Source organism: Sabethes cyaneus, chromosome 2 (genome assembly GCF_943734655.1).
Source record: "Sabethes cyaneus chromosome 2, idSabCyanKW18_F2, whole genome shotgun sequence".
NCBI classification, from domain to species: domain Eukaryota; kingdom Metazoa; phylum Arthropoda; class Insecta; order Diptera; family Culicidae; genus Sabethes; species Sabethes cyaneus.
The window spans coordinates 46,082,974-46,097,598 of NC_071354.1; the positions used below are offsets into that span (position 1 = coordinate 46,082,974).

The 14,625-nt window shown below is 42.6% G+C and overlaps 1 protein-coding gene across 1 annotated transcript in view; it reads right to left on the bottom strand.

Annotated features, from left to right (window-relative positions):
* LOC128738725 (sterol regulatory element-binding protein cleavage-activating protein) overlaps window positions 1-6,790 on the bottom strand; it is a 36,206-nt gene extending 29,416 nt beyond the window's left edge. The window contains exon 1 of the mRNA XM_053834051.1: window positions 5,670-6,790. Coding sequence (XP_053690026.1) covers window positions 5,670-6,115 — 446 coding nt within the window. The 5' untranslated portion in view covers window positions 6,116-6,790. The remainder of the gene's footprint in view (window positions 1-5,669) is intronic.
* Between the last annotated feature and the right edge of the window lie 7,835 nt (window positions 6,791-14,625).

Sequence of the window (14,625 nt, forward strand, 5' to 3'; positions counted from 1 at the left end):
AGGATTTGCCGCAGTGTAAATATTTGATCCGCTGTAGACCGACCTTCGACGAAGTCGGCTTGATAAGTTCCCACAAATCTGTTCGCAATTGATGATAGTCAGCGGAAAATGATTTGGGACAGCACTTTATAGACGGCATTGAGAACGGTGATCGCTCGATAGTTCCCACAGTCCAACTTGTCGCCCTTTTTGTACTCCTCCGGTAGCTGTTCCGTATTCCAAATTCTAACTATTAGTCGGTGTATACAAACGGCCAGCTTTTCTGGTCATATTTTAATGGAGCGGAGCTTATGCGGATGCCATCTTTTCCAGCTGACTTGTTCTTTAGTCGAAATCGCTTTCCCCGCCGCCATGGTTCTCCGCCTGGGCGCCATTCAGGTGTTCGCCGAAGTGCTACTTCCACCTATCGGTCAGCTCACGATCGTCCGTCAGAATACTGCCAGTCTTATCCCGACACATTTCGGCTCGCGGCACAAAGCCTTTGCGGGATCCGTTCAGTTTCTGGTAGAACTTTCGCGTTTCCTGAGAACGATGCAGCATTCCGGCTCTTCCAGGTAGCGCTTTTTCTCCCGAAAGATTTGGTTCCGCTGCATCTTCTTCTGTTTGTGTCTTTCCACGTTCTGACGTGTGGCACTGCGCATGTTGGCCGCCCGCGCAGCGTTCTCCTCATCCATCACCCTCCTACTTTCATCGTCAAACCAATCGTTCCGCTGATTCCGGGGCACATGCCCGATGGGGCTCTCTGCTACACAGCGGATGGCTTTTTTGATAGTGTTCCAACAGTCCTCGAGAGGGGCTTCGTCCAGCTCGTCCTCTTCCGGCAGCGCAGCTTCGAGTGAATGTGCGTAATTTGCGGCGACGTCGGGCTGCTTCAGCCGCGCGAGATCTAACCGAGGCTGGCGTCGGTACCGAATGTTGTTAACAACAGAGACTCTAGGGCGCATCTTAACCATCACTAGGTCCGAGTCCGAGTCAACGTTAGCGCTTCGATACGATCTGACGTCTGTCTGATTTGGTGACCTCCAGGTGTACTTGTGATGGATTCTGTTCTGGAAAAAAGTACTACGTACGGCCATGTTCTTGAAGGCGGTAAGTCTTAGGTCCATTTCATTGGTCCACAGGTGTGCACTGAACCTTCCAATCACCGGTTTGTATTCCTCCTGGCCGACCTGAGCATTGAAATCCCCGATGACGATCTTGATACCATGTTTTGGGCAGCGGTCGTATTCACTCTCCAACTGCGCGTGGAATTCATCCTTGTCGTCATCGGTACTTCTGAGGTGAGGGTTGTGCACGTTGATGATGCTCATATTGAAGAATCGGCCCTTGATTCTCAACCTGCACATTCGAGGATTGATTGGCCACCACCCAATCACCCGTTTCCGCAACACGCCCATCAATATGAAAGCTGTACCCGGCTCGTGTATGTTGCCGCAGCTCTGGTAGATGGTATGTCCATCTCTGAACGTACGTACCGTTGAGCTCTTCCAGCACACCTCCTGCAGCGTTACGACATCGAACTTGCGGCTCTTCAATACATCGAAGAGCACTCGAGTTCCCCTAGGAAGTTGAGAGATCGGCAGTGCTAGGTCTCGAGTTTCCAATCCATAGTCCATTTTCGTCGCGTGGGTCTATTCCGATTGTTCCAGTAAGAATTTCCTTGTTCTTGGTTCCGTGCTTTATTATTTTTCGTGGTGACGGCTTGCACCTGTTTCGCCAGAGGGCCAACAAAGCTCGAAAGAGCCTTCCTTTCCAATCAGCATACGACCTTGGCTTCCACCGGGGCTGGTTACCCGATCTCCACCAAAGTTGCTCGTATCCCGGCTGGTACCACGAGTAGGCAGGAATAGGAGTTGCTGAATAAGAGGCTATGAACCACTGTAGGGTCTATTTTATGCCTACAAGTGCACAAGGCACCGACGGTACGCAATATTCAGCCATTTACCAGCCATCGCTGCAAGCTACTCGGAATACAAGCATTAGAGCGAAGAAGATTCGAAGCACAAGCCGTATTTGTCGGGAAAATTTTGTCCGGTAAAACAGATGCCCCGAACATTTTGCAGCAGCTTAACTTATATGCACCAGAAAGATCATTACGGCCCAGGAATCTATTATTCTTACCGCTGCGTAATGTGTCATATAGTCACAACATGACCTCATCCGCTTCGTGTCGGCAAGCTTCAACGTGGTGGCGACATTATTTGATTTCCACATAACAGCAACGGCATTTAGACAGCGACTGCGTGGATAATCTAATGTATCCTTATGTGTTTTATGTTATACGTAGGGTATTGTCGTTATCGTCGGGCCACTGTTATGGTCGGGCCATCACGATTTTACAGTTTTAGTAACTCATGATATCTATGATAGTCTAATAAGCCAGTCGTCGTATGTTCGAATCTCGGCTGGGAGAGGCTGTTAGAATCAATAGGATCGTAGCACTGACCCCGCACTGTCCTGTATTCTAACAGCTGGTTGCGAAGTCTGTCGTATAAAAACAGAAGGTCAAATTTCGATAACGGAATAAGCACCCAGGCTTTGCTTGATATCTATAATACAATCATTGTAAAACTTCTTACTGTGATAGCTAACTTTTCACAATATTGTGAGTTTCAATCGTGTATTCAAAACACCTGTACTGAATTCAGTGACTAACTCTTACAAAAGTTTTTTAGGCGCAATGAACTTTTTTTCAAGAAATGATTCATGAAATGCAATTATCGAGATAAATTTTGAAAATGTATGAAGTATGTTGCGCTGCATACGAAGACTATAGAAAAATCCCCTCCAGTAAGGTGTTTGGGAAGGCTAAGGTGAAATACTAGAAAAGCGCTATTTGTAAAAGTCGGGCCACTTGAGTAGTCATGGTTGGGCCACCATAATTTTAAGTGTAGAAGCGCAATAATCGCTAGAGAATGTCAGTCTCGTGAAATGTGATGAAATAAAGTAAAATTAATACGATAAAAACCTAGATTTTTGTTGTTTTTTTTTTCATTCTAATTGTACACTTCGGAAAAGGCGATTGTAGCGATATTGATTTTACAAGTTCGTCAAAATTTCGAAAAAATGCAATTGAAAATAGGGTATTTGTACCTATATGAGCCGTTGTTCACGGAATTCATTCTTTCCATGTCTCTATAGAGAATTTCAATACGTATGTTTTAGATTTTCTGCGGTGGCCCAACCTGTACAACATGGCCCGACTATGACAACATTTTTTGTCTTCACGTATAACTTCTTTACTTTTCAAGCAATCAGTTCAAAACTTTCCGGAAATATACCTTATTTTTAGACCTTTGCAACGATGTATTTGGATTTCCTAAATTCCTTTTGAAACAAAAGTTATGGGCGAATTCCAAAACGTGGTCCAGCCACAACGACACTCCCCTAGTATCTTTTATCATTAAGACCATAAGATGTCCGATGATCTTTACACCAACAAATAAACAAATAAACAAAAGCTTGTAAAGATTTCATGGTTAGTCTTTAAATTAAGGTGCGTTCTATTCTTCAACTGTTTACTTTCAGGACATCAAATTTGTCTATGTTCAAATCATAAGATCGATCGAAGGGTAGGGATGGTTGAAAGCATAGTTTAATACTCTTACAAACTTGTTTACTTTCAGGACGTCTAATTCGTCGTAGTTTCGAATGTGTTCGAAATTGTTTACCTTCAGGACTTCAATTTGGTCCAGGCTTACTGGTAATGAATAATTCTAATCCTGTTGGAAACCAATAAAACTGCAGGTGTATAAGATTATCGTACTGGGCCTGGGAAGCAAAAGAGTGCTTCCATGTGATTGACTGATTGGTTCTTGACAATGCCTAATATTTATGCTTTTTTCAATAGTGATTTGACAAATAATTTTTATAATTGCTATATTAATCAATGTTTAGAAAAATTTCTGATCGATTGATGCCAATAGGCCGTATGAATAAAAGAGTTAGAGCAAATGCTCCCATACGATTTCTACGGGAAAAGCAAAGCAAACTGTTTATTCATACGGCCTAATATCTCTAAAATCCATTGAAAAATTGCTGAGTTATAAGCGTGCAAATCATAACCACTTTTCGTTACATGCTCATTTCTCGTACTTCTAAAGTGCACCCTAATATAGAAAACAAAAACGTAGTTCTACGTTGAAAGATTATTTAAGTAGGTTTTGTTTCGTGAATAGCGCACAGCTATGCAGATCATGACAAAAGTGCCACCACTTACAAACAGTGACTTTGAATCTCATCGTGATTTTCTTTTTTTATTTCTGCTCAATTTATATTACAATCTCTTAGTGCATCGCAACTGTTGCGGTTTTATCAAATGGTTGGCTTGAAAAATACACTTCAAAAATGTTTCGTTTATTTAGCTTATTTCGCTTATTTAGAAAAGTAACTCTAGATGTCAATAAAACATAAAATTCGCAGATCCATACTTCCAACGCTTGTGAGCAAGTTTGATATTTATAGCTAAAAGAATCTCCCTCAGGGTGGCGAATAAGATTACGACAAAGAATATATTCCAAAACAAAAAAATCGAAAACGAATCCGCCGATGAAGTCAGAGTGCCGACCACGCAAAAAATTATTGGCTTTAGGTCTGGCGTCTTTAGACTGTGAACGTTAATAATCATTATAAACTTAGGAATAGCATTTATAGCAGATTGAAACTTGGATCATTGGTACCGAACTTTTCTATACGCAGTATAAATGCAATCTATGTCAAAGAGCAAAGTCCTATAATAATCAAGTTTCCAATATTCTGTACCTACATCAGCGAAAGTGTAAACAATAACGCTTACTATCAACTCCGCATTAAACTGTGTGTGCAAGCGGTTCGCAATTACAATTTCAAGCAAAACAAGATGCGCTGCTCGGGGGTTTATCTCGAAAAGAATGACTAAATTCTGGCTATCATTGAGTGCTTATCGCTAGCGACGTCATTTCCGTCGAGCGCAAAAAAAAAAAAGATTACTTGCATAATCAAAAATTTTGTTGCATATTTCACCTGCACCTGCTGCAACGCTGTACCTAGGTACTGGTACAGCAGGAGGGGCTCAGTAGAACACAAAGTGGTGTGGCTCTATATTCCGAAGCAAAACAAGTTTGTTGACTAACCTAAAGTTGCCGACACACGCTCCAGTGAGCTTTCGATTTTTTTTTGTTTACACACTTTCCGAGACTACCGCAGAGCCGTTGATAGCGTTAAGAATTAGTTTTTTTTTGACCCGGTTCCAGTTTAAAACGGAATGGTAATGAGATGGCTTAAATTGGTTTTTATTCTGGTTTTTCCAGTTTCCATTATTCGCCGCCGAAACATCCAGGTTTGCGGTAATCTCTGGCAAATTTATAATTCGTCTCCAAACGAAGGAATATTTGAAAACCAAAAATTTGTATGACTTTTTTAATAATTTTCTGAAATTTTTACTGTATTAAATGACCATCGACTGCGGACAACCTCAAAAACGTGGAAATGTGTTAACTCACAAAAATAAAACGACAGTAATGACTACGTGTGCCGCCTAGAACCATTTCAAAACACACCTGAGCAGATTTAGGTTGGTACAAACGTTACGAGCCTACCTAATCAGTTGATAAAATGTTTACTTTTTTGTATAGATTAAGAAAGTGACTAGCTCAAGGTTCATTCAATTTTGCATTCAATGCGAAACTTACCAGCAGAAGATGATGACGGCGACGGCTATGCTGGTGGCACAGGTCGGATAGCTGGACAGAAAAAGACCGTGCCGGTAGTAGATCTGTGCCACCCGTGAAGGTAGTGTTTTGCTCTTGGCATCTTCCCCTTTACTGACGGTCGTTTTTTGGCGGGAAATCATTCTTACTGCTGGAGCCGGAGGTGACATATGTAGCTTTCCGTTGACGACTGGCGTAACCATGGCAGCAGCAGTGCCTACGTGGTTGCCGGTCATCGCCACCGGGGAACGATGGTTGATCGATGCTGATTGCTGCTGATTATGCTGCGTAGTGAGGTTTGGAGGGAAGTGCTGCTGATAATGTGACTGCAGTGGAGCACTTTGCCGGTGGTCACCTGGCGGCCCATTTCCCACGCTCCCTGCAGGCTTCGAGGCGTAGTGTGCGTCAATATTTGACGAGTTTGTCATCACGCGCTATGCTGACTGTATAAGTTTGTTGTTTTTTTTTCTCTTCCACACTTATCGGGCTCAAAATTTAAACAAGTTCAAGGTCAAACGTTATACCTATTAGATGAAGCGTCTTTTCTCTGAAGTGATTTCCAATTCCACTGATCATCACAATTGAACATAAGCATAACCATTATGGCAAATTTCAGTGTTTCTTTTGCGATTATGTGAACTTTTTGCCTTTGCTGATAGAACTCACAAGGCAATTTCGTGTTTTCACACCTTATAATACCATTATAAACTACATACATAAAATATCTTCAATTGAATTTTATTAACACACAAAGCAAGAGATGCCCAGCAGACACCAAACTGGTTGTAATATAACGAGAGTAAAGCTGCTTGCCGTTATCAATTTGTCAAAGCTTCTCGCTTTTTATTTCTAGATTTTACCGGTTCAATCCTAGTGAAAAATATTTAGCTGGGTTATTAACATATCCTTTGGGCAAACAACGCAATCTTTCTTTACACAGCACGTTCTAATTCTTGTATTCACAGAGCACAAAAGCGAATGCAATGGCTGATTGCGAATTGACTGACCATCTTGGTCTGATTTCTGGCACTTCCACTCTTTAGCTGTTGCGTGCTCGGTAGATTGCGCTACACCGTGTTCCAAAGCCAGAACCAATTCACCCGAAGCGAAATTACATAATTTCGAAATCACACGCACTGCAGGTTTATTTTGCAAACGCAATATGTATCATTAGAAGCAGCAGCAACTGCACACAGCACACGAACTATAAGGCCCGGGACTTCTAATGCGTCAACTCAATACTATTATTTCTCATTCTATCCTTTCTGGTTGTCTTCTGGCTGATGAAATAATGAAACCGAATCGAGGAAAATCTTTCCACTGTTTGCCGTGAACAAATTTATGTGCAAGTAAAGGTCAATCTCCCGCATCGCCTTTACTGACTTTATCAGTTAGCTGTTGATCACAGTTGTGTCGCAGCGAATTAACACTATTTACTCACTGCATATTTACCAGAAGGCATTACAATTTTTGCACATTGCGAGAATCGCGGATTTGGAGCGTGTCCTAACTAACGCGGAATATTATTTTGCACTGCTGGCTCCTAGCTGACGTTCGGTTCGGTGTGCGGGCAGAGCTGCCAAGCAAGCACATAGAAACCAAAGTGACGTTTAAATGAAAACGACGAAAAGGATGAAAATTATCTCGCTTTGATAATAATTTGCTGAAATTGGCACAAAATTTGAAAAACTATACATCATATTAAAAAAATAATACACGTATATCAGGCACGAAAAATCAATATTGAAACTAATAAAATAATGTACGACTCCAAATCGGCAATTTTCCACCCGAATTTGCAAATCTGGCATGTCTGGTAAATATGATTCTTTCCTTTTTTTCTTTTCTTTTCATTTCTTTCGTTTCTTTCCCAACATAGCTGCGTCACTCCTTTTTTATCATTCTCCGACATTCGTCAGCCAATGCAGCAAAAATGTTTGCCTTGTGATACTTTGATGGATCCTTTGTTTAATTCAATTTGAATGCCATTTTTGTTTCTAAACGGTACATGCTACAACATAAATTATAGCAGTGTACCGTTATTCTGGAGATTTAAATTTTTCTGTGAATGAAGACGAACGGTACTTTTGGTAAAAACCGTGAATCAAATTCTTCGCGCGCTCAATGTGTTGGCTAAATTAATCAGTGGAAAAAAAGTCAAACCAAATTTTTGTTAGTTTAAATCAGTATGCAGAGAACGTACAATTTTATTCGTGAATTTTTGATAAAACATTTTAGAAGGTGAGCGAATTCATCATACGGCATAAAATTTGCATCGCCTCGACTCACACACCTTACTTTGCATTTAGCAAAAATCGCCGAACCTTCGGTTCGTTCTGGGTAAAACTCACCAAAGAGGAAGAAATTCTGCTTTTCGAAAAACGGTACCTAAAGAAATTTTTACGTTTTCACAATTTATACATCACGGGAATGACGCTGGAGGAGATGCGGGTGGCGAAGCGATTCCACGAAGCGTCCATGGAGCTGGACGATATTGACGGCGAGGACAGATTTGGCTCGGTAAGATAAAAGATCAGAACGTGTTTTTGTGTTCTACGAAATAACCGGCTTGTTTTTCTCTATGTAACAGCTTTGCAAAAAGTATCATTGTTCTTGCTACAGTGAACATTCTAAATCCGTTCCGAAATCGGATATCAAAGAAGGTTCATATTTCTCTCAGAAGTCTCCGGAACAGAGCTATCCTAGTGGTTCCCCGGGCAATACTAAGGTATTGGAAAAAGAAGTTAATTCGGTAAGTTATGTTTCTCATAGTCTCATAAAATGCTTTCGCGAAATTTATTTGCATTCGAATTTAATTGAAAACTAAATTTTAATAAACCAGCCGTAGTACGGAAAATGTTACAAGCAAGTCTTGATAATAATTGCTATGCACTGCCTTTACTTAATCACTTTGTACTTTCGTTATTATACTGATCATATTTGCAGCTAGTCACTTGCACTGCTGCCAAAGAGACAACGGTTTGTAGTCCCCCGAAGAAGAACGTTGAGCTACCGATTAGAGCTGATAATACAACGCTGTGGGATCTTCCTCCACTAGATCTGGAAATCGATTTAGGACCTTTCATTCTCGACAACTGCAATGGTCCGACCTACATATCATTCGAGCAGCCAGAACCGTGATAAAAATAAACCGAGTCCAGTTTATTTTTCATATCATATTTTTAAAATTTGACTATAAAATGTTATCATGTAATTTCTTAACCTAATTAGTTTGTATTTATTTTAGAATACATTTATTTATTTTTTTTAATTTGTTTTATTTTGCTTATCATTATTTATATTTTCACTGAAGCACATCTCTAGCACTTGCGGCATGACACTAGCAATGCTTCTGGAAAATATAAAAATTAATTGAAGCAGGTTTAAAAAATTTAATTTAAAAAAGTAGTAGGTATCATATTGATCAATAGCTGATCCTAGCAGAACTAAACTAACTCGTTCTTCGTATACGTGGAGTTCGAAAAGGCGTTCGACCTGATGGCAGACTAGATATATCACAGGGAAATCCAGCGTTCGGATACGGGTGGAAGGAATAACTCGCGCGTAACTTTAACGATTTATATTTACATTAAACAGGTAAAAAGTATTCTGATTGCGCAAAGTGCTCGATTGGTAATGATAAAAATTGAACCAGTAAGTGGCATATAAAATGTTGTTAATAGCATAAATGCGGGGGGTGCGCAGATGCGCTTCGATAGCTGTAATTGTCGACTCTTCTACACTCCTCCTCGACGAGCAGCAGCTATTTCGTCAGACCGAGCATTTCACAAAACTGTCCAAGTTTCGATGGCCCCAACGGTTTCGTAAGTATGTCCGCCACCATCTCGTGTGTAGGACAAAACTCCAGCGAAATCTGCTTCTTCATACAAAGCTCCTGAACGAATCGCTCTCTTGTGTCTATGTGCTTAGAGCGCCTAGTAGATCTTTCCGTTTTGACGAAAGCTAAACATCCCTGGTTGTCCTCCTTTATCACAGTGGGCTGCATTTGTTTTTCGCCGAAATCACTCAGAAGTTTCCACAGCCAGATAGCTTCTTGGCAAGCTTCACTGACCGCAAAATACTCAGCTTCCATTGATGATAGCGTTACACTGGATTGTCGTCGGCTAGCCCACGAGATTACTCCTCCTCCAAAACTAAACACAAAGCCGGAAGTAGAACGTCTGGTTTCGATATCTCCTGCCCAATCCGCGTCGGAATAACCAAGAAGTGCTTGACTTGGATCACCGCCTAGTCGCAAGTAGTAGTCCCTTGTGGCTTTTAAGTACCGGAGCACTCGCTTTGCTGCAGTCCAGTCTGATTCGTTGGGCGCGCTGAACTTGCGCCCAAGGATAGCCGTACTAACTGCAATGTCAGGCCTAGCAACACAAGCTATGTAGAGGAGTCCACCAACTAGGCTCCGATACATCGTCGGATCATTATAAAGCTTACTTGCAACTTCCGTTTTTAGGTACCCGGGTTCCATCGGGGACCTTGCAATTTTAGCCTGCTCCATGCCAAATTTAGAGAGCAGCTTGTCGATGTGATACGCCAAACGTACCTTAAAATAACGCTCTTCTCGCTTTACTTCCAACCCGAGAAAGTATTTCACTTCACCTAGGTTAGTCAGTTCAAACTCTTCCTGAAGACAACGAAAAATTTTCTTACACTCTGCATCATCTGCTGACGCGATAAGCAGGTCGTCTACATAAACGATCAGAAACACCTTGATCTGACCTCGCTCTTTTCGGTACAAGCAGGAATCCGCTTCTGTCGCTTTGAAGCCCAGCTTCGTTACTACCTCGTTCAACCTTTTGTTCCAGCAGCGTGCTGATTGGCGTAACCCATAAATACTACGCCTAAGTCTGCAAACCAAGTTCTTGTCAGGTACCTCGTAGCCCGGAGGCTGCCGCATAAATATTTCCTCATCAAGGGATCCATACAGGTAAGCCGTCTTAACATCCCAGTGTTGGACGACCATCTTCAATTTAGCAGCCACAACGAGAAATGTTCTAAGCGTAGCTTATCGCGTAACGGGTGCAAACACTTCGCAAAAGTCCACACCGTAGTGCTGTGTGTAACCTTGTGCGACCAACCTCGCCTTATACTTCACGATTTGGTCATGTTCGTTGCGTTTCACTTTATATACCCATTTGGAACCAACCACCTTTCGTCCGGCTGGCAGTGGTACTAGTTCCCACATTGTATTACGGTGATGGGACGCTAGCTCCTCCTCCATCGCGTCTCTCCATTCTGGTTTCTGCATGGCTTCACGGTAACTATCCGGCTCCTCAACAGCACACGCTGCCATACCAACAGCATACTCCAACATATACTCATCCAAATACTGCGGCGGTACGCCACGGTTAACACGAGTTGAACGGCGCACATTCTGTATCGGCAGCTCATTTTCATCACTAGCAGCTTCATAAAAATTATCATAATCACTCAGTTCTTCTTCCTCATCTCGATGATTTGCATTTTCTTCTACTGGGACTAACGTATCATCTCCTTCTTTCATCGAATCACCGTCGACTGGCATGTTGTCTGGCTCAGCATTTGACAACTCAATTTGCGAGATTGCATTGCCGAGTTCAATAAATTTTGCATCTCGGCTAATCGTAATCGCATCCGTTTCTGGATTTACAAAACGATAACTCTTGTGTTCCATGGAATAGCCGACAAAAACCAATCTCGTTGCCTTGCTGTCCATTTTAGCGCGCTTCGTATCCGGAACGTGAACGTAAGCAGTACTACCAAAAACCCGAAGATGTTTCAAGTCTGGCATTCTACCCCACCAGAGTTCATACGGAGTTTTTGAAATTGATCTTGATGGAAGCCGATTCTGGAGGTAGGTGGCGGTAAGTACAGCTTCTCCTCAGTAGCGTCGATCTAAACCTGCATCGAGCAGCATACAGGTCGCCATTTCAGTTAGTGAACGGTTTTTACGTTCCGCCACCCCGTTCTGCTGAGGCGAGTATGGAGCTGTAAACTGAGCTTTAATGCCCTCATCACGATAAAACTCACGTAGCTCGTTATTATCAAACTCTCCGCCTCCGTCAGTCCTTATGACACGTAGCTTACGTCCAAAAATATTCTCGGTCCACCTCACAAATTCTTTTATACGCTGTGCAGCTTCCCACTTATGCTTAAGAAGATAGGTCAACGTAAAACGACTATAATCGTCAACTATGTTCATTATGTAGCGGTTTCCACTTGGCGTTATATTTTTCATTGGACCGCATAAGTCGCTGTGTACGATATCTAACGGTTGACGAGATTTACGTTCACTTACTGGTGGAAAAGGAGCTCTCGCTGACTTCCCTTCCAAACAGCATTCACACACAGATCGTACGCCACACTCGTTGATCTTTATTCCAGTTGCTAGTTGGTCCTTTACGATACGTTTCACTGCATCCCAGTCTCGGTGGCCCAAACGCCGATGCCATTGATGCTGGCAGTGATCATTGTGGTATCCAACAAACGCGTTTGTTGATGCATCAGCAAGTCGCAAATAATAGAGCCCATTATGGCGCACACCGGTAGCAATACATTTGTCAGCATTTAAGATTTTACAGCCGTGCTTGCCAAACACCACATCGTAATTGTTCTGCACCAACTTGCTCACTGAAATCAAATTTGTCGACAGTCCCGGTACGAATTTTACTTCTTTAACTTCGATTTTGATAACTTCTCCTTCGCCGTCAACGCCGTTTAAAAGAACACTTCCCTGGCCACATATTTGGGTTTTCTCTCCGTCAGCCAACGTAATCCATCCGCCGGAAAATTTGTCAAGTGATGTGAATGAAGTTTCGTCGTTAGTCATGTGCGCGCTTGCACCACTGTCTATCACCCAACCGTTCTTCTCGCCACCGACATGAAATGCAACATCCTCGCTTCGCGCCGCTTTTGCCTTCGCGTTCTCGTCTCTCTTCACCGAGACGGAATGATCACTTTTAGAGTCACTTTTCTTCGTCGCTAGCAGCTTGCGACAGTTTCGCTGGAGATGTCCTGCCTTTTGACAGAAATGGCAAATACGAGTTTCTTTATATCGCTTATACACCGCTGACTTCATTGCTATTTCTGTTTTAACTTTTGAGACACCATCACGCTCTTGCCGCCGTTGAGATTCATCCACTAACTTTGATTTTACAACGTCCATTGTTAAGTCTTCATCGGGGCGACTATCAAGAGCGGACACCAACGTGTCGAAGGAAGGTGGCAGACTTCGCATGAGCATACAAATTTTGATATCACAAGGCAGATCCATACCAGCGCCCGCAAGACGCTCAAAGAGTTCATCTACTTCAAACAAATGTTGTTCGATATCGCCACGTTCGCTTAAATTGATAGCGCATAACTTTTTCAGGAGCGAAACTCGAACCGATCGCGAAGTCTTCTGATGGTAGCGTTTTAATGCTTCCCACACATCATGAGCATGACTCGCACTTTTAACCAATGACAATTGGCTATCATCCAACAATAGCACAATAGTTGCTTTAGCTTTTCGATCGAGCGTCTTCCACTGCTCGGTACGTAAATCATCTGCAGGAATTGCATCTGAGACAATTGTCCACATGTCTTCACGAGCAAGCAACATTTCTAACCTGATTTTCCAGGTTTGCCAATTTGATCCATTTAGCTTTGCAATCTGGAACCGCGTGGTCTCCATTGTATCACGGTCTATTGTTCGCGCCAACAATCGATCTTTTCACAACGATTGTCTTCACTCTCGTGTGAGTGGAAATATCACGGAACACGTCTCGGAATATATCTTCTTCTCAACCCGACCTAGCTGGGCCCATAACCCTGATGGCAGACTAGATATATCACAGGGAAATCCAGCGTTCGGATACGGGTGGAAGGAATAACTCGCGCGTAACTTTAACGATTTATATTTACATTAAACAGGTAAAAAGTATTCTGATTGCGCAAAGCGCTCGATTGGTAATGATAAAAATTGAACCAGTAAGTGGCATATAAAATGTTGTTAATAGCATAAATGCGGGGGGTGCGCAGATGCGCTTCGATAGCTGTAATTGTCGACTCTTCTACACGACCGACTTAACCACGAACACATCTGGGTCGCATTTAAACGTAGAGGTGTTCCCGATAAGCTAGTCCATCTCATCCAGGATCAGTACAAGGCGTTCTCGTACAAGGTTTTGCACAACGGCGTCTTGTCCGACCCTATAAGGGTTACTGCTGTCGTGAGACAGGGTTGCATGTTATCACTGCTTCTGTTTCTCATCCTTATGGATGAGATATTAGTTAGAGCAATTGCCAGTAGACCAAATCTGACTGATGTAGCCACACGAATCAAGAAGGCCAGGGGTGCTTATGCAGGTCTGCGAAACATTTGGCTCTCAAACCAGATCACTCTACATACGAAAACCCGAATTATCAATTCATTCGTTAAATCCGTACTGCTGCATGCCTGCGAAACGTGGTGCAGCTCAGCGGAGACAACGCAAAAACTGCAGGTATTTATTAACCGGTGCCTGCGATATATCATTCGTGTCTGGTGGCCTGATAACTGGATATCCTAATGAGGAACTCCATCGTCGATGTCATCAACGGCCCATAGCAACAGAGTCCAATAAACACCGAAGCTGAATTAAAATGCTACTGATTTGGTTACAGCTGATTTAACTCTGAATGCAGGTGGTGGACGCTGAATAAATTTAAGCAAAGGCCTCTCTGTATTCTATAAGTGTTTAAGCAGTCAACGAATGCGCTGTAAATCAACTGCTTCACATAACAGTGTCATAAGCAGATTAGGCGCATCTTCTTACCTATAAGGACATGGAATGGAGACTTGGTACCTGGAACTGCAGATCGCTAAATTTCGTTGGTGGCGACTGGGTGCTGCTCAATCAGTTAGGACCCCGAAAGTTTGGCATCGTGGCAATCCAGGAGATCTGTCGCAAAGGCGAAGAAG